Below are 24,285 nucleotides of genomic sequence, written 5' to 3' on the forward strand. Positions count from 1 at the left end.
TAAATAAAAATAAATAATAATGTGTGATTTTAAGTCCCTACGAAATGTTACGTGTCTTATGTACTTACTTATTATAATAACCAATTTGTACCACGTGGCATGCTTTTTCTTTATCTTTATTTATTTAGGGACTTTTGTCCTTTTAGGCACGTCAGTCCCATCGTACCTCAATCAATTTTAGGTCATCATTGTATATATTTTAACAATCAAAAGTTCACAATTTTCCAAATTTTTACAATCATAAATACCACCAAATTAAAATAATATGAATGAAAGGAATGTCGTGGAATAAAAAAAAACTTTATAATTTATGGTCCGATGCAGGCCTCAAGGCAGGTAGATCTACATTAAAACCTACATCCAACCATATCATACACTAGCCTCACGTCGTCGGCACAGCGCTGGTTTTTAGCCAGTCCCTCCATTAACAAAATACAATAAAAAACAAAAGGGTATAACTGCAAGTACACGTTACAAGAATGTCAATACAATATTTAATTCAATACAATTTATTCATTTATTTATTTAAATAACTTTATAGACCAAAAAAGTATAGTACAAAGGGCGGACTTAATGATAGTAGCATTCTCTACCACTCAACTTTAGGGATAATATATACATACAATCAGAATACATTAGTGACAGAGGGAGACTGTACAAAAGTCGATTGCTTAGGTACCTCTGTCCCATTCGTGTTTCAACTGTAAAGCAGTTGTGTTTGCATGGCTGTGTTTCGGTTTGAAGGGTGGGATATGGCGTGAATTTACTGGGTACAGAGGAATAACACCTGAGTCCTCAGGAACGACAACGCATGGGGGGCATCATGGGCGAAACAGTATACTCTGTTATGTCCATGGTACTGCTCATGTCTATAGGCGACGGTTACCACTTTCCATCAGGTGGGCCGTCAGCTTGTTTGCCATTCTAAGTTGTATAAAAAAAAAGACTACTAACAATATATATTCTTAGTAATTACTAATTAGTCATATTCATAATAAGTAACAGATTCCAGTAACATTATTCGCGTCAACAATTCTCATCTTATTTATTGAAAACAATGATTCAAGATATTGACAAATAATCATATAAACACATGTTGTCATAGTAAATATTTATCATTTATATAAATGTAACTGATAAATATCTGTCAGTACGTAGCTGCCGGCTGTGAGGAAAGCAAAAGCGCTTATATGGAGAAGTGATAGTTTTAAAGTTATTTAATTTTAATTGAAATAAGGTAAATAAATTATTATTAATTATTTTTTTAGAAATTTAATTTATTCTCCGAGAATAAATTACAAGGTTGCCAAAAGTGTATTTATTCGTGTATTTCAATATTCAATAAGAATTAGGTTATAAATTAATTAATGTTTAACTCTCCAACAGATATTGTTATTATTCAGAATTCAAGTTTCGATAAAAATTTGCAAGTTTACTTAATAAATAAAACGAAACTTGCAAATTGTTAATCGATATTTCATATTAAAAAAAAAAAAAAACTAAAAGTAATAAATTCTTAAAAAGCCAGTATGTGCAAGTTTCATTATAAAATGTAGTGCGTACGGTATATTTTTGATGATTTTTATCAATATGAATACTTACATATTTCTTAACAAGTAACTTTTGCTCCTCAGAGAAAGATAATACCATCAGGTATAAATTAATATTGTGTGGTAATAGTAGTATTATTTTTTTTTAAAACGAATTAAATGTAAAATGATATGTTGAAGAAACAAATTTAAAATGTTTGACTCTAGGTATTAACAAAACAAAAAATCCATTTTGTTGTTACGTAAAATTAACTCTAACATTCTATAATATTTATTGATCTTAGAAAACAATGCCCTGACCAAGTAAATAATAGAAAAAGTCCAGATTTTAATAATATAAAAAAATAAAATTTTAAACTTAAATATTATCACTCACAAAGAATACATATACATATATACAATACAGTACACAACTATTTAGGTTTATATTTTAAAATATTAGTCCTTGTGAAAGTCTGAAGTTTCAACTACGTCAAAAGTATATAACAGATCGCCAAGCTCTCTGTGGGATCTTAAATTATATTATTTTACATCTATAATATTATTATAATACAGTTCTTATGAATTATTTTAAATATCCACAAACAAATTTTATTAATGATTAAATTAGATAACGTATATTAAATTATAATAAAGTCCATCCAATTGTTACAGATGACGAAATTATTATTGCTGGCATTCTTTTCTATAATACTAATGATAGAAGCAGGACCAGTCATGACGAGAAAGACCCTGATGCGTCAGGAATTCCAAGGCACTATGTGTTCGAAACTATTGAATTTTAACGGAGTGTACGCTTTCATGGAACAATTGACTAACGTAAGCGGTATCCCGGCAGACTTGAGGGTTCACTGGAAGACTGGGAATGTGTTCTATACACTAGTAAGCAATGAAATGAAAATGAGCCTGCAAGTACTAAGGACCAGTGGCGAAATTGAAACAATCAAAGTAGCTGGCCTGGGACAATCGGCTACTGTAGATAACCTAAATGACATTGTATATTTAGCCACAGATAACGGTGTTTATAAATATAAAGATGACGGGTCTATTGAACTGTTTACAGCTCTAGGCGAAGATGTAATGTATGTGGCAGTGACGAATGATGGAACGGCGATGTATGTAGCGACATGGCCGCAAAATAGAGTCCATAAGATCAACAATGAGACACAGATGTTAGAGACCTTCTCGCCAATATCGAACGGGCACGGTTTGACGATTGATATGAAAAATAATATTTTCTTCGTCGACGTGGCAACGGAGATATTGTACGTGCTCAAAAGTGGAGATACGGTGCCTATAAAGATTAAAGGATTGCACGCAAATAAAATGATTAATATATTTGTAAGCAGATCAGATGCAGTTTATGCAATGGATGAAAATAGTAATTATTATCAAATAGATGTTGAGAATGAAACGGCGAGACTTTTGCGTAATTTCAATGTAACAGGTGTTAACAGTTTCGCTATGGATTCAGCCGATAATATATTGATAGGTGTGAAGGGGGTGATTTTGAAATATTATATTTATGAGAAAAACCCATGCAACGAAGTACCCATGTAAGACTGTATTATTTATTTCTGTATTCTTCACCTATCCTTTTCCTTGTCTTATTACTCATTTAGCTTTATCTTATTTGAGTTAATATAAATCTATTTAAGTATTTTGCGTACTTAATGTCCTTCAAATAAATATCCAAACTTCATACTTATGATACTAGTCGTATTCTGCAACTCTTCTCACGGGAATCAGTATATTGATTATTGTACTAGAATGATTTTGTTTAATTCTGCTACCATTAGTATGTGTGTAATTGTCAACACTTGCAGATTGACCACCAATATTACTACCATAACTAGCACAACTTTCCATATTAATAATCAATCTTCGACTGCCATTTTATTAATTTTGTTTCTCATCAAATAATCAGTAATATTTAATATAACAATTTAAGTAATGGCCGTGTGGTCCCAGCATAGAATAGGCCACCCCTTCCTTTCCCGTGGGTGTCATCAAAGCCGACTAAGAGAAATTGAGGGATGGGCAGCAGCATCTCTCTTAAAACATCACAAAAGCCTGACTGCGGTTTTTTTTAATGGGTGATGATGAAATAGTAACCCCGCCTACGCTATCGGTATACACTGACGGGGCACCAGTGAGTGATGATAGGTGAAGATGAAAAGACAGGTCAGTGAGCTCATCGTGATGAATATACTTGGAATTCAGCGCAATGGTTTACAGTGGGGATCACGTTGGGGTCGACCTGTTTGGGTATATTGCTAACAAAGGGGCCCTTAATCTCCATTATTAACAATCCCTCCCCTCCGCCTGACTGCAGTTGCCAATCCGCCTGCCAAGCGTGATAACTTTAGAGGAGGGCAAAATCCCTTTAGAGGAGGGCTTATGTTCAGCAGTGAACAGTAAAAGGCTGATGAACAGATAAATGATGATGATGATGAATCAGTAATATGGACTTCCGTAAAATAACGACCAGTTCAGTAAAATATAAACCAGTATATAAAGTATTCTATGTTATTATATATTAAGTAAGGATATAACTTAATGGCGTACAAAATTTTATTCAAGTTCGTTCAACTGTTAAAGCGTGAAAGAGTAACAAATATCCGGCCATACATACAGGATTAAGTGACATCTAAAATTAATGGCCACTTTTATGCTCACTAGCTTTTTGTCCACATCTTTATACGCGTAAATTTTAGAAGTATGAGAACCAATGAAATAGATATCGTACCAGGACAATACATATAACAAATTTTAAGTCGGCCATTCAAGAGCAAAACTGTGAAAAGCACATTCAATTTGGTCCAATAGTTTTTGCGTAATTCCGGAACAAACATACAGACAAACGAACATTCAAAATTTATAAAAAAAAATATATTTTGACTTCTATTGCTTTAATTAAGACCTCTAATAGCAATATTTAGACATCGTTTAGTTATATGTTAATTGTATTTTTTTATGCAACTTACCTGATGGAAAGTGGTAACCGTCGCCTATAGACATGAGCAGTACCATGGACATAACAGAGTAAACTGTTTCGCCCATGATACCCCCCATGCGTTGCCATTCCTGAGCACTCAGGTGTGTCCTCTGTACCCAGTAAATTCACGCCAATTTCTGCTGTACTTTGATTAGTCAGTTGCTGTTTTTATATACATATATATAACACATTCTCGCAAATAGATTTGCATCTGATCTATGTAATTGAAATAAATCAAATGCAAAGAAACCCCCGTCCGTTGCCATTCCTGAGGTCTCCGGTGTTATTCCTCTGTACCCTGTAAATTCACGCCATATCCCACCCTTCAAACCGAAACACAACCATGCAAACACAACTGCTTTACAGTAGAAACACTAATGGGGCAGAGGTGCCCAAGCAAACGACTTTTGTACAAAGTTTCTCTCTAGTGTATTATATAAGTAAGCGATTTCCTCGCTTACTTAATATTTCCTATATTATATTATATTATCAGAACAGGAAAGCATAACATTTTAAGACGTTTATAATTTGCTGTTGAATATCGTGACATTACCTGGACATACATTATTCATGATTACACAGCCTTCATACAACTGCATACATTTTGTTTTCCTATTTTTTTTTAATGGATGATAATGGAATGGTAACCCCGCCTGCGCTATTGGTGTACACCGGCGGGGCACCAGTGAAGGATGATAGGTGAGGATGAAGCAGGTCGGTTGGCCCATCGTGACGAATTCAACAAGAATTGTTCACGATGATTTCCAGGGTGATCCACGTGGAGGTCGACCTAATAGGGTATATTGCTAGCAATGGGGCTGTCAAACACCATTGCTAACAATCCCTTTCCCCCCTTGTTTTCCGGACGGAGTCGTGTAATAAGAAATATTAAAAAAATTCAACTGAATTGGCAAGCAACTTCCTCCTTTTTCGAAGTTTGTTATAAATCTTGCTGTGTTGTACCTTGTCGTGCCATAGTTAAATATAAAAACTCCCATATATAAGTGATTTTATATTTAAGATTTTGCTCTACATCGGACATTTATTCATAAAAGCCGTCAGGTTTTATATCAAAAATTTAGTTTAAAAACAGATACTAGATGACGCTGTTGACAATGAAAAAATCGCTATTAAGGTTTGCCTGTAATTTTATGACCTGCCCTTAGAGAGAATTAATAATAAAATACTTTCATTCGTACTGTATTTTTGTTGTTTCATTCAACACCATCGGTAGCAGATTTTACACTCACGATACCTAATTGTTCAGCATGTACAGTTTTGGTGAATGTAATGCTCAACATAGTCACATTTCATGAAACATACTGAAATACGACATGGCAAACAAGCTTACCACTGTATCTTAGATATTGCATACTGTTAACGACATTTCTCACCATCGGAGATTCAGCAGAATTTTAAGTGGATTTGAATTCATGACCTAAATTTGTAAGTAGTGATTGTACACTAATCCGCGACGCTATCAAAATAAAATAAAGAATAAGATAGATAAACAAGCTGTAGTGATAGTGGATCCATTATATACCAAATAATATGTAATATATGTCATATCAAAGCACAGTATTATAATAATTATAAATACTATTTTAAATTATAAAAAAATCGCAATATTTGGGAAGTAAATGCAATGTACGGGAAACGCTCACTAGATGGAGCTACAAACACCAATGCATTGCAGATTGTTATGTATCAGTAGGTATCTTCGCTTGTGTGGTCCCGGCATAGAATAGGCCACCCCTTTCTTTCCTATGGGTGTCATAAAAGGATATTAAAGGGATTTAATGGTAGAGGAATGGACAGCAGCGCCCCTCTTAAAATATCTCTAAAAAAATATTTGCGGTTGCCAACCCACCTGTCAAGTGTGGCAACTACCGGCAAACCTCCCTTTATGGGGAAGGCTTATGCTCAGCAGTAGACAGTTAAGGGCTGAAATGGTGATGATGAATGCACCTATTGGATGGAAAAGGCTGACGACAGAACCGTTATAATTAAATATATAGAATTATTCAGCAGTGGACAATAAATGCTCCAAATAGTGGTGAAATCATTATCCACTTAGGTTTAATTGGTTTTTTGATTGGTTTTGCTAATACATAGTAAACATTTCATTCTTTTAGATTGAGTCGACAAAAACAACCATATATGAAAAGACGTAAGCCGAAAAGACTGACTGCAACTAGTACTGATGCAAACGAAGAAGAAGAAGATGAAGATTGATTTATTATTAAATTTTATTTATGTTTGACTTAATTTATTTTTTATAAAAGTAAATGCAAATATATAGATAGTGCCCTCTAGTAATATAACAATGAATTATTTATTTTTGAAAATTAATGCCATCTGTTGACATTATATGTAAATGTACAGATAATTTCCTTTTAAATAAATGTAAGTACGCTAACAGATGGCGCATATTTAGAATTAATTTGAATAATAATCTTTCGAAATTATCTGTTATAGCATAACATTTTTTTTATTTATATTTAATAATGGAATTTATAAAATTAGTTAATAGTTCAGACATCGTTTCTTTGTTTTTTTTTTATATACCCAGAATGAACAATGATAATGAGACAACGAAACGTTAGTGTAATATTGCAATATTTAAATAATTACCCATAAAACCGGAAAAACTAAAGTAAATTACATGTATTTAATTTTACGTATCTTATAAATATATGCCTATATACTATTAAAACGATATGAAAGAATTGATAATTTAATTATATGAAGTAATTAGCAATATTTTTTATACTATTAAAGATTTTGGTTCATTTATAGATTAGTAATACGATAACTTGCGCTACGTAATGATATATTGCTAGTGGGATACTGTTAGCAATTAACATACTATTTATTATAAAACTTATTACTTTAATAAAATTAAACTGTTATCGTTTAGTTTGGTAGTATAAAATAACAAGACTCAAATAAATATTTTAAATAAAACAATTTCTAAAATATTAACGTTTGTATATATTTCTATTTTGTATGTATATATACAACTAGTTTGTTAGTGCCGGATAAGTAATAATAATTGTATTGCCACACAATGGTAATTAAAGTACGTATTTTATAGCAACACAGCCACCAATCCGTATCTCAATTTCATTCACCATTCCTCGCCTCGCTCGCCTCCTCTGTACCCTGTCATTCAATGCAATTGTCAACTTGTCATACGCGTTGCTGATGTGATAGTGAACGATCGTGGCTTAGTGTTATTACAATTATTTTGTAAATGTGGTGTGTTTATGTGATAATGAGAAACCACACGTTAGAATACCTAATAATTAAGTGATAAGTGCATTTTGAGGTCAGTGTCCTGTTAAAAATTGTTATTTTTTGTATGTCATCTCACCGACAACATGGCGGCCCCCCGTCACAAATCACAACAGAAAAACATATCTTCGATATTTTCGAAGTTACACGGTGCATTCTCGGATGCGGTGTGCCCGACAAAATTCGCGACGGATAAGAGGACATTAGATAAAACTTGGAAATTAATGGACAAAGTTGTGAAACTGTGTCAACATCACAAAATGAATCTGAAAAACAGTCCGCCGTTTATTCTCGATATATTGCCGGATACATATCAGCGATTGCGGGTTATATACTCAAAATATGAGGATAATATGCAGGCGTTGAATAACAATGAACATTTTAATATATTTATTAATAATTTGATAAGAAAGTGTAAGCAAGCTATAAAGTTGTTCAAGGAAGGCAAAGAGAAAATGTTTGACGAGAACTCTCATTATAGACGTAATCTGACGAAGTTGAGTCTTGTGTTTAGTCATATGTTGAGTGAGTTGAAGGCGATGTTCCCAAATGGAACATTTGCGGGTGATCAGTTCCGTATAACGAAGAGTGATGCAGCCGAGTTTTGGAGAACAAACTTCGGTAACAGGTATGTCTAGTTTTATAATAGTATTCTAAGTAATGACAATTGTTATTAGATTATTTAATGCCTAGGATGCATTAGAGGTTCATAGATTTATTGACTTATTGATAAATCTATTAAATGGGTGTAAAATTACATCTATGAAAATATTTTTCATTACAAGATAGATTTAATTCTTAATCTATGTCCTTGACAAGTTATTGTTACAAATTATTTTTTATGAATAATGAAAATAAAAAAAAAAAAAAAACTAATTTCAAACTCCATGTGTCTATTTCAACTTTATCATAAGTGAAGAAAGTTTTTTAATATACTTATTTTCGAATTTCCTCTAATATCTAGTTACAACTGCCATGCTGAGTTCTTGAGATAAACAGTAGCATAGTAACTTACAAAGTTATGAACTTATCAAATTGTTTACATACAGTCAATATTAGTTTACTATGAAGATTACTAATTAGTCATAACTTACCTATTTTTACCATGAACTGTCAATCACATTGATGTCCTTCAGTGTAGAAAATGAGGTCCAAATCTGTAAAAAAGACTGCTTTCTTTCTCTACTATAAAAAAAGACATCAATATTGTAAATTATTTTATTTGTGCTAGTAAACATAATAAGTATGCTAGTAAGCATATATGAGTATTCAAGTATTGATAATTATCCTATAGTACTCAGGAGTCAGTCAATGTCATGACCATTATTCCTCATTCTTATAAAACATGACTTATTACATATTAAGAAATAATTTAGAGTATGCTAAAACACATTTATACATAAATTAGGCCTCTAAATTGAAAATAATGGTTTATTTAATTCTACCATAATATGACCAAAAATGCAATATTTTGACAGCATATTTTCAATTGTGATATGGCTTTTAATTTTCATAGATTTTTTTGTGCAACTTAGAAAGATGTTTCTTCAGGGTTGGCAACACACGCATTATACCTCTGGTATTGCAGGTGTTCACAGGCTACGGTAACCACTTACCATCAGGTAGGCCGTATGCTTGTTTGCCACCTCAGTGGTATAAAAAAAATGGTAAACAAGCTGACGGCCCACCTGATGGAAAGTGGTAACTGTCGCCTATAGACATGAGCAGTACCATGGGCATAACAGAGTATAGGCCATGATACCCCCATCTGTCGCCATTCCTGAGGTCTCCGGTGTTATTCCTCTGTACCCTGTAAATTCACACCATACCACCACCCACCCTTCAAACCGAAACACAGCCATGCAAACACAACTGCTTCATGTTAAAAACATGAATGGGACCATTTTTATGGTAGGTAGACACAGTTATGTTAGTTTTATAGTAGGTTACACAATGAACTACAAAATTCACCCACCTATCATCATGTTTGATTGAAATAATTATCTATTAAGGTAAAAAATGCCATTTTTTGTATTATTAACTTCTGAAATACAGTGTTGTATTTCATTAGTGCACTAATATTCAGATGTAATTTCCTGCAAATATTACTGCTTATTGTTTTGTGGTTGCACATATTTAGCTTTGTCATAATACATTTAACTTAACTATTGTTGTTATATTTTTTTTTTAATTAAGATATCATATGTATTTAATAAAACATATATAAATAAATACTATGTAAGGAAAATTTACATCACAAATGTATACAGGTTTGCCTAAAGCTATTTGTTACTAAATATAACATTTAATAATTGTTATATAACTACTTACATATTTGCTAAAACATTTTGACTCTCATTTTATTTGTAATTACATTTTATTCCTTTAAATATGATAAAATTAATATAAGGCTAGTATGATGATAGGATAGTGAGATGGCTAACATAAAAGATTGTGTTTTGATACTAATAGTGGTGGTCAGATTTCAAGTGTTGGCAATCACACACATACTGATGGCAGTGAAGTAACCAGTGATATGGACTTCTGCACGATAACATCTAGTTCAGTAAAATATTTACCAGACTCTATTACTGACTGTCCCCTCAATGGTTAAATTTTCATAAATTTCTGATGTATGGCTAACTTACATCATCCTCTCCTATTTTCCCATATTGAGCACTAACCTATGATAAACCCAACTCCACTAGCAATAGTGCAGGTGGGGTTACAATCCTATTATTATCCATTTAAAAAAAAATCTCTCTTCCTATCATAAATACTAAATCAATTGAGACAATGCAACTTTAAATTCCCATGTCTTTCTTACACTTCCTTATTAAGAAGAATCAGATTTTTCTCATGGGAAAAGCAAATGATAATTGCCAATTGTTGTTGTTTGCTATGTATTTGCTATTTCTGGTCTGGTCTTAGAAAAACAGACAAATAGCATAATTATGCTAGTATATACATTATTCAATACCTTTTAATTATCCGTAATTTATAATTGTTTGTTTTAATATTATTATTGCTCTAACATGTCAATGACCTTCACATAAATAATAATTATTCTTTATTATTGATGAATGAATGAATATGTACCTATATGGTATTATAATCTTGAATTATTTCCTTTTAATTATAAAAAAATTAACTCCGTTACAACCATACAATTGTCGAAGATTTGAATACTGTTAAAAAAAGAAAAGTAAATAATTATTTTATCTGTGAAATAACACTATAAACTAATTTTTTTTTGCATATTTATGTAAAAAAAAAAAACAGTTGAATGTAGAACTTTTTTAAAGTACCTTCAAAAGGTACCTACTTAATAGTGATTGTTGCGCCAGGTAACAACTTCAATATAAATAAGTAATGCCATTGTTGTCCCCATATGGCGTGCATGCATAATTATATATCTTGTGATAATCTATGCACAATTAACATACAAATAAACAATGTGCTCTGAATGATTGATGCTATTGTAAAATCTTCAATAATAATCAATGCAAACCTTTCTATTAATGGGGGGAAAGGTATTGTTGATTGATAATGGGGTCTAAGAGCTCCATTACTAACAATATACTTTGTCAAGTCGACCTGTACAAAGTTCCGTATGGAAACCATTGTGGCAAATTCTTGAACTCGTCATGATGGACTAATTGATCTGTTTTTATCCTCACTGACTACTAATTGGTATCCCACCACTGACAGTACAGACAGAGATACCATTCCATTATCCCCCATTAATAAATACCCTTCTGTAAATAGAGTAGGGGACTGTAATAATGAGACCAAACGAACCAATGAACACTCAAATCGTTGATGATTATAATATTTCTAGGCAACTGTTACCACTTACCATCAGGTGGGCTTGTTAGCCATTCTATATTGCATAAAAAAATACAAAACAATATAAACATAATGATATTTCCATCCTTGCTAATATTTTAAATGTGAATGTGACGTAATGGCTTAATCAATTACTATGAAGTTTTATATATATGTATTATATGGGATAGAGAAGGATAGAGGCTACTTTTTATCCCGGTCAGTGACTGTTGGTTGTATTAACTCACTTCATATAAATTTTTCATTATTACCTCCCACGGACAGACTTCGACTAGTTACAATTTTATTTATGAATAAAAAATAGATTACATATGAAACAAGTCGTTGTAGAGTATCCACGAATTAACTACGAAGTATCGGATGTACTCACTTTTTTTTTGCGGAACATTAAAGTTAAAAACGTATCGAAGCATTTCTAGATAGACACTATCATCGTCATCATTTCAGCCGTTAACTTTCCACTGCTGAACATAAGCTATCCCCATAAGGAGAGCTTTGCCACTAGCTGTCACTCTTGACAAGCAATTTGGCATACGCAATTAGACTTTTAGAGATGTTTTAAGAGGGGCACTGCTGCCCATCCCCCTATCATTAAGTTCCCATTCCCTTAGTCGCCTCTTACGACATCCACAGGAAAAAAGCGGTGGCCTATTCTGTGCCAGGACCACACGGCATAGACGGTCATTTATGCGAATGAGTCCGAATGTACCTACCGTCCAGTCATTTGTATAGACCGTCCCTTGGATTCATCTCACTGCGAAATCAATTTATATGACCCTCGCGGAAATTGGACAGAAATAACTGTGACTTATAAAGGACGTTAATAAAAATGGCGGCCTAAATAGAACGGGCCCAAATAAGTTTCAGCTGTGGAGCATTTAAATATACCCACGTGGAATCTGTATCATTGATTTTGTAACAATTTTATAAATAACTGTCTAGGATTGGCTGATGTGTCGCAAATTATTTTGCGACGACATCACTACAGGTTCAAGGACGGTTTTATTTCTCACCATGGAATGAGCACGGGTAATATCAGTACTGCTTCGATATCATAACCCAATATATGGGTTCCTGATGACGGAAAGGTCATCACCCATTTCAGTATGATCCATAGCAGCCGGATATTTATATTAATTTCGATTGGGTTATTTATTTCGATAGCTTTATTGGATAACCGATCCCGTTATTCGTATTAATAATTTGAATTCAAAAATTTAAATTTTCGATTTGATCGATTGATGAAAAAGAATCTGAACAACTGATAGGATTTGAATGAAATTTCGCACATACGTAAATTATATCATAAGTTAGCTTCTAGGATATTTTATATAATGATTCTCGTGAGCAAAGCCGCGGTATACAGCCTGTTTTTGGGCCAATTTCTAGATATTATAACTAAAATGTATAAATATTGATATTATATATCAACTACTCCACCGTGAAACATATCCGACTATTTATCTAAGTATACTTTTTTCTAGATTTCCAGCGAAAGAGACTTCCAATATATTTTGAAGATTTATTTTTTTAGCAACCATGTTACACGTTTACCTAAATAATGCTTGGTAAAGCAGGCTTATATGCTATTTTATATGTCACTAATTTTCATCAACATTTATTTCGGAAATTCGTTTTTAGTTCTAGCTAGAGTGAACAAAGATTTAATAGTTTATACCTGCGACACCTTTCGCGTGACCTATATACGTCGGATTAGTCGACGTAAAATGTATACTCTCCTTTGTTTTAAATATTCCTAAATTGAATCATAATAAATGACAGACAAACTCGCTTCTAGATTTATAGTATTGGTAAGGATTTGTGTTGAGCGTTAAAGATTGCAAATTTCCATTCCAACTAAGTGTAAGATGTCTAAGTAAAAGGAATACACATTTATATAATTACACTAACCGTTTGTTGAGTTTACCACCTCGCCTCTAGCTCCAACCCTAATCTCTATTAAACCGGTTTTTGTACACACTTTTACGGGATTGTTCCTTCCCTATCTCGGAGAATCATCTCTCTAATTACACAAACCAGTTTCGTGTTATTTATATTGTCATACAATTGTACTCTTGTCGAGAATGAAGTTCTTATATCTTAACTAGATATTGCCTACAACTTTATAAGCATAGTGCCGTGTTTCTCCCAAGTTGGAATTTTTTAAAATCCTTTAGCAGATATAAAATAAACCTATGGTCTAAATTTCAGCTTTTAGACTTAGTAGTTTTAGCTGTCTGTACATAGATAGGACAATCGTTTTTTTTTTTTTAAATATCTTAACTAAATATTTTAAAATGCACATCCCATATATGCATTTGAGGATTCTAAATGACATACATACCGATAGGTCAAAAAAATCTTTACATCACTTTATACTTGGTAATAAGATTGATTGTCTCTGGTTGTTTGATTAACACGTAGTTGCAAATACAAACAAGAAAATAATAGAAATTGATAGCTTACAATTAATTGAAAATGTTTCAGAAAACAGAGATTTTGAAACTAGAAGTAATATTGTAATAGTATAATTAGATTTAGTTTGGTAAAAAATAAATATTTTAATCGTCACAATGTCGTAAAAATATTTATTTTGTTTATTTAAGTAAGACTATTACACCGACATTTTAGGATATAAAATAAAAATTACAAACATTATAAAATAGTGCGAGTCCTGATATTCTGAATAAAGAATTTTATATTAATATTGAATGGTAAATTCGCACTATTGCTATTCTTATTTTATATTTAATATAACGGTGGAATGATGGCGACGGGATGATTCATAGATTTAAAGTTTTAAATTTAGAACGCGGAATTACGTGTCAAATGTTCTAATATATGTGGATATGACAAGAAGGATTTTATTTCGTTACAAACTCTAATATAATATAAACGTGGGAATAAATATATACAGAATTGGTGAAGATATTGCGTACCGTGAAAAGAAAAGGAACCGAATTTTTCGAGTGACAAAGATAAGTCCTTCCATTCTTATATGTACCAAGCACTGGAATCCAATGTGACTCTAGTGCTCCACATAATGTAAGCGTGTTGTCATCACAACGGTAAACAATCAACAAATAATAAGTGACACACGATTATCAATCACCTGGTACTCGAGTTATTTTGTTAGTATATCCTTTGTAAGGAACTATCCAGCGAACATCTAGGGGTACCTCCCAGAGTACCTCAGAAAATATAAAACAACTACAAATTAGAGGGAGACTTTGTATAAAAGTTGTTTGCTTGGGCACCTGTCCCATTCGTATTTTACCGTGAGGCAGTTGTGTTTCGGTTTGAAGGGTGAGATACGGCAGTAAATTTACACGGTACTGAAGCATAACACCTTAGTCCTCAGGAATGGCAACGCACGAAGGGTATTATGGGTGAAACAGTATACTTTGATATCCCCATGGTACTGTTCATGTCTATACTATAAACGATGGTTACCACTTTTCATCAGGTGGGCCGTCAGCTTGTTTACCCTTCTAAGTTGTTTAAAAAAATACCTTTGACTACCCTATCAGGTATTGTAGTCGTGAGCATATGTATGTATGTAAACCCTTTATCAATGTCAAGTGCAAACCACAGAAATATGAGTAATATACAAATATATTCAATCCTAGATTACAGAGTATCTATTCTAAGCATCAGTTTATCCTTACACTTTGAATAGAGCAATAGAAGTGATATCTAATTCTATTATACTGGGGGTGGGGGGGGGGTTGTTAGTAATGCGGACTACCAGTCCCATTGCTAGCAAAATACCCAGTCATGTAAGCCTGCTCTTTCATTTTTAATTATCCCTCACTGGTGCCACGCCGAGGTGTACCGATAGCGCAGGCGGGGTTACCATTCTATTTCCACCTATTAAAAAAAATCTTGCCTAATGGTTAACGCTGACGGGACACCAATAAGGGATGATAGGTGAGGATTAAAAGGCAGGTCAGTTAGCTCATCGTGATGAAGTCACTAGGAATTAATTACGATGGTTTTCAAGTGGAACCGCATGCGTAAACCCACTCTATAGGGAATATTGCTAGCAGTGGGGTTGCTAGTCCCCAGTACTAACAATCCCTTCTCCCCCTGTTTAGTAATGTAATAAATGAATATCTTTTTAACCGACTTCAAAAAAGTAGGTTATATGTTCGACTGAGCCGTGTGTCCGTTACGGTCGATTTTACACTAAGTACTGCTTTCAAGTTAAATTTGGAGTTCATACATATATTAGGAACTAGTTTCCCGCGACCTCGTTTGCGTGGCTTGAATATGTTTACTAACCGGGATAAAAAGTAACCTATATCCTTCTCATATAGTACGTGCATACCAAATTTCATAATGATCGGTTAAGTCTTTAAGACGCTATAAAGTAACAAACTCACTTTTATAGCTTATTAGTAAAGAGAAGTATTATAAAAGTTATTAAAACATTGTTAATATTTTTAAACAACTTCCTAGACTTCTGCTTTATGAAGTCTCTTACACGTTACCGACTATTTGTCGACGTCATCCGGAAATCTTCTGGGAGCATGTGAGACGAGACGCTTAAGAATACTCCCGGATGAAGTCGGAACAATTGTCGGAAACGACAAACGTAGTGAATTCTTACAAATTTTCGTTATATGTATAGTATGAAGAAGAAAGGTTCTTGAGTGGCGACCCCGTACAAGCAAATGCAGTGCAGGACTACCCCTGACTAGGTGGAGTGATAATCTTAAATGCATTGTAGGGAATCAGTGGATGCAGGTGGCTCAGGACCGTTCCTTATAGCAGTCTATGGGGGAGGCTTATGTCCAGCAGTGGACGGATAATGGCCGAAATGATGGTGATTATCGTGATATAATCCGTAAAAAAATAAAGTAAGATTTAAAAATAGCATTGTGTCGTTTTCAACTGACATCAAAAAAGTAGGAGCTTCTGAATGCGGTTGTATATTATTTTAATATTTTTTTTACAATTTGTTTCGTTTTCATTAATTACAATTATTAATTAAACTGGCTAATTTAAAGAGCCAAGGCTCGTATTTCACTTGTAAAGAGATTGTTGACGCCTAAGTAGGATTGGATTCTCGGCATAAAGATTGATGGTCTACCTGTATTACATTGATTGGGTCGTTTACCGTGCAAAATATGTACCGGATAATGTATCAAGATCACAATGTATCTTCTTGCAAAGTTCAAATGGTAGTTGCCAAGTTGTGTCACATGTTACGGTCCATAAAACAATGTTTTTGTGGATTTTTTTTATTAATACATATAAGTGGAACTATGACGTCCGTGGGGGGAAGGGATTGTTAGTAATGGAGACTAATACCTCCATTGTTAGCAATATACTAAACCAGACCAACCCCCACGTGGTTTCCCCTAGAAACCATCGTCCTGAATTCCAGGTCTAATTATCATGATGGACTAACTAACTCGCTTTCACCTTCACCTATCATCTCTCACTGGTGCCCCGTCGGCGTATACTGTTAGCGCGGGCGGGGTTAGTATTCCATTGTCATCAATTAAAAAAAACCCCGCCCGTGCTATCTGTCGGTTTACACGAGCGGGGCACCAGTGAAGGATGATAGGTGAGGGTGAAAGCAGGTCAATTGGCCCATCGTGACGAATTAACCACGATGGTTTCCGCGTAGAGGTAGACCTGACTGTATATTGCTAGCAATGGGCATTTTACCCCTTTACTAGCAATCCCTCTCTCGCTTGTGTAGAAATAAGGTGGATGTCTTTTATAGGGTTAGTTGTAGTTCGTTTTATTAGCCTGCTATTTTACTAATTTTACTATTAGATATGTAAAAATTTATAATCGTTTTTATGCAAGAATTTCAAACAAGCTGGCCGACGACCCTGGTAAATGGTAACCTGGTAAATAGATATATTGTTGCTATTTCCGTGGACTATGTTGTGTAACCCTTCAAATCGCCACGCAAGTACAGCTTATTTACGGTAAAATAACAATAGAGACAGAGGAACAGACAGAAAGATACGACTTTTGTGTAGAATCTCCCTTTGGTGCACAGCTAACTAGGCATTTTGTGCTGAAAGGGTAATGTTACCGTACTAGTATAGTCGTGTTACAACCGCTCAACATTAAGGGTCCCGAATAGTCTTAAAACTAGTCGAGCCTTCTTAGTTATTACATTAAAATATAGTATAATTATTTCATATAGAAATGGATCGTAAAGCGACTTTTAAGCTGTGAAGTTTGTTGCTTGTTATTCTGTCGAATTTCGCTCATTTCCATTCACAAATCATCGCTTACCAAACTTGAATAGCACTTTATGAATGAGCAGACTGTTTTATCACACACTCGTACATACCGATAACATATTGATATTACGTTATCTCTGTACATATTACGAGTCGTGCTATCATGTTTGTATGTACTATAAGTCGATACGGGTTTGCCTGCATGTGTAGATATCGTGTAAACATATAATATTTTTAACATCATTATATTTTTATTACTAATGTATATTTCAAGGAATGATGTTATGATATTGAGAATGGCAAACAAGCTGAATATAAAAGGTAAACAGGCACGATGCTCATTTGATGGGTAGTGTTACCGTCGCCTATAGAGATGAACAGCACTATGGTATTATAGAATACTCTCCATGTGTTGCTATCCTTGTGAGGACTGTTGTGTGTGTTTTTTAAATGGATGATAATGGAATGGTAACCCCGCCTGCGCTAACGGTATACGCTGGTGGGGCACCAGTAATCACTGCGTATATATAATGATAGGTGAAAATGAAAAGGCAGGTCAGTTAGCCCATCGTGATGAATACACTTGGAACTTAACACGATGATTTCTAGAGGGGAACACGTGGAGGTCGACCTGATAAGGTAGTAATTTTTATACAACTTTTTTTTTTTTTTTATACAACTTAGAATGGCAAACAAGCTGACGGCCCACCTGATGGAAAGTGGTAACCGTCGCCTATAGACATGAGCAGTACCATGGACATAACAGAGTATACTGTTTCGCCCATGATACCCCCCATGCGTTGCCATTCCTAAGGACTCAGATGTTATTCCTCTGTACCCAGTAAATGGATGGGATTAGTAGTCCGCATTTCTAGTCCTTTCTATTACTAATAATCCTTTCCTCCTTTACTGTTGTAATGAGTCTCTGTATTCTGTAATTTTGTTGCAATATTCCACTCTTCAAACCTAAAGACAGCAATCCAAGCACAGCACACGGATTGGACAGAGGTATTCATTCCGGTAACTGTTGTATTGTCACACTCTGGTGTATTTTTTAATGGATTTTTTATACAACTGTGGTGGCAAACAAGAATACGGCCCACATGATGGTACGTGGTTACCGTAGCCTATGAACACCTGCAATACCAGAAGTATTACGCGCGCGTTGCCGACTCTGAAGAAATCTCTTTACCCCCCTTTTGAAGAACCCCATGCTGTAGTCTCTTGGGAAAACCTCGGCAGGGAGCTCATTCCATAACCTGAGTGTTCGTGAGAGAAAACATTTTCATGAATGCAAAAGGTATGGTGGCCCATCTGCGCTAATGGTATATGCTGGCACAGTACTAGTGAGAAATTATTAGGTGCTTAATGCTTAATAAATTTGTCACTATGATCTAACTGACCTGATTTGATTCTCACATATCATCCCTCACTGGTAATCTGTCATTGTAAACCAGGAGTAACAATTCCTTTCCCACAATAGAGGTGGTGCCTCTACTGGGGGAAAGGGATTGTTAGTAATGGTGTCATCATAACAGTCCTATAGCTATTAATACACCCTATCAGGACGACCTCTACACGGTTCATCTTGAAAAATCCTCATGCTCAAATTTTGTCGAGTTTGCCAAGATGGGTCATCTGACCTGTTTCGTCGTCCTCACCTATTATTGGTGACCCGTCAGCGTATACCGATAGCACATATGGGGTTATTGTTAGATTTCACCTGTTAGTTCACATGGATGGGATACGATACAATTCAGTTATCCACCATTAACAAACCGACATGAGATTAGCTCTAAACATTATAATAAGTTTGCATTGTTATTGGTTTAATTATTTCTGATAAGGAAATCTGGTTCAAGTGTTACATGTTTTTGTCATAAACATATAAACATGTGAAGGTAAATAAATACTTGTAAAAAATAAGTAAGTAGTTAAAAAAAAAAATGATAAACTGATAAACATGCACAACCAAAAATACTAAGGTTAGAAGTCTGATAACCTAACTACCTAACTGACTAACATTATCTCAACGCACAGCCAAATGTACTACTAGAGGTGGAAGTGTGATAAACTGACATATTGATGCACAAACAAAATTATTTGGGCTATAAGTGTCCATATATATATATATATATATATATATATATATATATATATATATATATATATATATATATATATATATATATATATATATATATATATATATATATATATATATATATATATACTTACATATCTGTCACGCCTGTCTCCCATTAGGGTAGGCAGAAACAATGGAATGCCAAATGCTTCGATTCAAACAAACCTCTTTCGCTTCTTCCCCATTCATCAATCTTTTCATACACGCTCGCCGGTTACGGGTACTTTTAATTTGGCCCTTCTTCTTCACCTATACTTATGATTGTGAATATATCAACGCAAATTCAAAATATCCCTATACCTTGAATTTGTACTAATATTATGAAAAGTTAACCAATAAGAGATAGATTACCATATTAAGACATCCATAGGTGTCTTTATAGGGGGGTCGAGGGGCGGCAGGGGAGCAGTACCAACCTCAGGGTGAAAGGAAAAGAAGTAAAAATGTAAAGTTACATCTGCAGTTATACAAGCTAGCCTATAAATTCGTCAAGTCTAGTTACGTGTAATATCTATACTGTTCGTTTTCATGTAAATAGCCAAGAAATCTAATAAACAAACTCCTTAGTTAATGGGGGGGAAAGGGATTGTTAGTAATGGAGACTGAGAATCCCATTACTAGCAATATACCCATCCAGGTCGACCTCCTCGCGGTTCCCCCTGGAAACTATCATGGTTAATTCCTAATGAATTTATCATGATGGGCTAACTGGCCTGTTATCATTCTCATCTATCACCCTTCACTGGTGCTCCGCCAGCGTATCCCGTTAGCGCAGGCGGGGTTACCATGCCATTTTCACCCATAAAAAAAAAAAAAAACTCCTTAGTTAATAATAATAACGCACATCAAAGTATTTTGAACGAGCGAAAATTGTGACAAACCTACTGACATACCAATGCACATTTAAAAGTATTAAAAAATAGCTAAAAGTCTAATAAACTACAGTTATCACTATATACGACTCGTATCTACAGATTATAATATTAAAAGCCTCATTTCCGTCTCAATGCGAGTATTGCTAAAGGAAGTGTGATACCGTATCTAATCGATTCGTTCAATGAATTAAATGTAAGTACTTAGTCGAGTGGTCACGTAAAGTACCGTTGTGTGATAGCCTATGTATATGTACTACTGGATTTTTATTGTATAGGGTATTTTTTTACAACACAGGGGGCAAACGAGCATGCGGCTCACCTGATGATAAGTGACTACCGCCGCCCATGATCACTCATAACACCTACGACATTGCAGGTGTACAGTTTCTAGAACATACTAGAAAAGCGTGTTTTGCTTCGCAATAAAGTGACTTCAATCGTAAACACACAAACACCGAGGTGTCGTAGATATATTGAAAATATTTGAATTTAGAACGTGGAATCGCTTGTTTACGAATTTGTTTATTATTTTTTAACCGACTTCATTTTTTCTTTATTTTATTTAGGGACTTATGTCCTTTTAAGCACATAAGTCCCATCGCACCTTAATCAATTTTAGGACATTGTGAGGTTTATTCTAACAGTCAAAAGATACCCCCTGTAAATGAAATAACAAGAACTAAAGGAATGTTGTAGAAAAATTATATATACAAGTACATATTTTATTTTACTTGGCAGTTACAAAATAAATCAGGGGCCGATACGGGAGTAAACCCTGTCGAAGCTACTTACAGTGGTACACAAACTGACGGTCTGACGGCCTATTTACACAATATACTGGTATTTCATGCGTTGCCATTCCTCAGGACATGAGATGTTCCGGAATGAAACTGCAATTAAAGGACGAGAAAATTAAAGAACGGGACATAGCAGTATAATAGTTTTGTTATACTGCTATGTCCCGTCCTTCAATCCGAAACATAGCCATTCAAGTGCACCTGTTTCACGACAGAAACTGAGGTAACCAGTAAGACTAAAGTACCCAAGAAAAAGGTTTTTGAACAAGTGTTTATTCGGTCGAGAATAGGCGAAATACTCGCGTAACATAACCACAAAAATACAGACGAATTTTTGACCTCTACCCAAAGGTTGTCTGGAAGAGATTGCTTAGAGATAAGGCCGCCTTTTGTATCATTTGTCATTAAAATTTACTATATTTATTGTTTTTAAATGGTGCAATAAAGTGTAAATATATACTTAAAAAAATAAATAAACTTCTTTTTGGGGTGTTGCTTAAAGATACATAATCTTACTTCTTACTAATATAATAAAGTTGTAACTAAAAATGGCTGTAGTTGGAATATATTTAAGAAAAATTGATATGAAGGGTCTTAATGAAAGAAGTAAGTATGTTTGTATTCCTGTCTGTATTTCTATACTGGTATTCCGGCGTCACGCAAATACTACTACACCATATTGGATGCATTTTCATAGTTGTGTTTCTTAAGGTTTGAATTAAAATCTGGTGTTTTATCTTGTTGTGATATTTAGAGCGGTCCATTTAATTGGTTTTACTGCTTCTGAAATCCACACGCACGAAATGGCGTGAAAAAAGATAGTTTTTATTTTTTTAAACTTTAATACACCTAGAAAGTGTAAATGGCGGACTTAACACCATATAGCGTTATCTAACAGTCAACCGTAGATAGGAATAACAGAAAATGTAATTGAGGTTGCAACGTAATAAACAATATTGAACTAAAACACTAATTTCCATTCGTATTTCTACCTTGAAGTTGTTGTGTTTGCATGGCTGGGTTTCGGTTTGAAGGGTGGGATATGGCAGTGAATTTATAGGGTACAGAGAAATAACACATTAGTCCTCAGGAATAGCAACGCATGGGGGGTATCATGGACAAAACTGTATACTGTTATATCCATAGTACTGCTTAAATCTATAGGCGACAGTAACCCCTTTCCATCAGGTGGGTTGTCAGATTGTTTGCCATTCTAAGGTGTATAAAAACAATTAAAAATGACATACATACTATACTTATATTACCTACATTAAAGATATAATACTTATTGTAATATAAAATGTATTGCCCAATAGCATAGGTGTGTACGCTTTATCAACCGCGAAAGATCGCTAATGTGTAAGTAACGTTAATTAACTACTTACAGTTAGTTGCTTCTGTAAATTACAACCACGTTACATTTACATACAAATGTTGTTAGTCGAAATTAGCTAATTTGCAATAGTGATTTAGCTAAATCAGATTATTGGGTGAGTTCGTGTATATGCTATGTCAATTTTGGATTTGATTTTTGTACGTCTCTTGATAGATATAAACTTTGTACTAGTGTTATCTTACTAATTGTTATATAAATATTATTGTAACTAGACAGTGTATGTACATGGGAATTATTTAATAAAAAAAGATATAAGGTGTTTTAGTAAAAGCCAAGATAATCATTTTTAAAAACCCTGTCTAATTTTCTACATATATGTATGTTCTGGCATCACGTAAAAACTGTTATATATATATATATTATGTCTTGACATGACGTCAAAATGGGATGTATATCATTAATTTTTCTTTTTTTTCTGAAATTCACACTTCAAAATAACGGACAGAAAACTAGTTTGCAATAAATATTACAAGTATGTAAGTAAATTACTTCATACATTATTCATTAACCGATTGATCAATTAATAAATGCAGTTCTTTGATTTTCATATTCAATTCAATCAAATTTGATTAACCCTTTCCACTCCAAGCCTTATTTTTTCTTCCACCAGCTCCACACTCAAATTGCGTTTTTTTAACTTTTAGGGGTTTTTTCGTATTTTGTAAATAAAGTTGATTTTTTCTTATATGATAAAGTTTATTTTATGAGTAAAATTACAGGATATTATATTATAATTAATTCTAATCTTTATAATCCCTTTTGGTATGGTACAAAATCAATGTCGAGTGATACTCGACATTGGAGTGGAAAGGGTTAAAGCAAAGGATTGTGTCATGCTTGATAATATAGACATGGTTTTCTGTCTTTGAGATAGAACACCATGGTTTTTTTAACTCGCCATCCTCAAGCCATGGATACTATTTCACATCTTACCGAAACCCCGACGGCGATAACGAGAGCGATTATTCGCTACCCCCCCCCCCCCCTTATCCGCTTTTAAAAAGTGATTACTTCGATCCAGGGGAAGAGAATTGGTGGTAATGGGATCTAACGGCCCCATTTCTTGCAGTCGACATTACGTTCACATCTGGAGCCTATCCTGGTGAATTCATTACAATTCGTCAACTTGACTTCATCCTCTTATCACTCCTCACCGGTACCCTAC

At 34.0% G+C, this 24,285-nt stretch overlaps 2 protein-coding genes across 3 annotated transcripts in view; both read left to right on the forward strand.

Moving 5' to 3' along the window:
- Positions 1-1,106: 1,106 nt before the first annotated feature.
- On the forward strand, positions 1,107-6,811 carry LOC113523250 (uncharacterized). The gene is made up of 3 exons (XM_052891938.1): positions 1,107-1,237; positions 2,205-3,106; positions 6,684-6,811. The coding sequence occupies exons 2-3, from the start codon at positions 2,205-2,207 to the stop codon at positions 6,781-6,783; spliced, it is 1,002 nt and encodes a 333-aa protein (XP_052747898.1). The 5' UTR covers positions 1,107-1,237; the 3' UTR covers positions 6,784-6,811.
- An 872-nt stretch (positions 6,812-7,683) lies between these two features.
- LOC113523192 (E3 ubiquitin-protein ligase CBL) overlaps positions 7,684-24,285 on the forward strand; it is a 97,663-nt gene continuing 81,061 nt past the window's right edge. The window contains exon 1 of one of the 2 annotated variants that reach the window (XM_052891935.1): positions 7,684-8,473. In XM_052891935.1, the coding sequence (XP_052747895.1) occupies positions 7,932-8,473 (542 nt within the window). In that variant the 5' untranslated portion in view covers positions 7,684-7,931. The remainder of the gene's footprint in view (positions 8,474-24,285) is intronic. The other variant, XM_052891936.1, reaches the window with a different exon arrangement.

Source organism: Galleria mellonella, unplaced genomic scaffold (assembly GCF_026898425.1).
Source record: "Galleria mellonella isolate WM207_F2 unplaced genomic scaffold, CSIRO_AGI_GalMel_v1 utg146, whole genome shotgun sequence".
NCBI lineage: Eukaryota > Metazoa > Arthropoda > Insecta > Lepidoptera > Pyralidae > Galleria > Galleria mellonella.

Bases quoted from the DNA above. Each gene is read 5' to 3' on its own strand.
- LOC113523250 (XM_052891938.1), top strand. From the start codon at position 2,205: ATGACGAAATTATTATTGCTGGCATTCTTTTCTATAATACTAATGATA. The intron at 3,107-6,683 runs GTAAGACTGTAT...TCATTCTTTTAG, and splicing joins CCATGCAACGAAGTACCCAT to ATTGAGTCGACAAAAACAAC.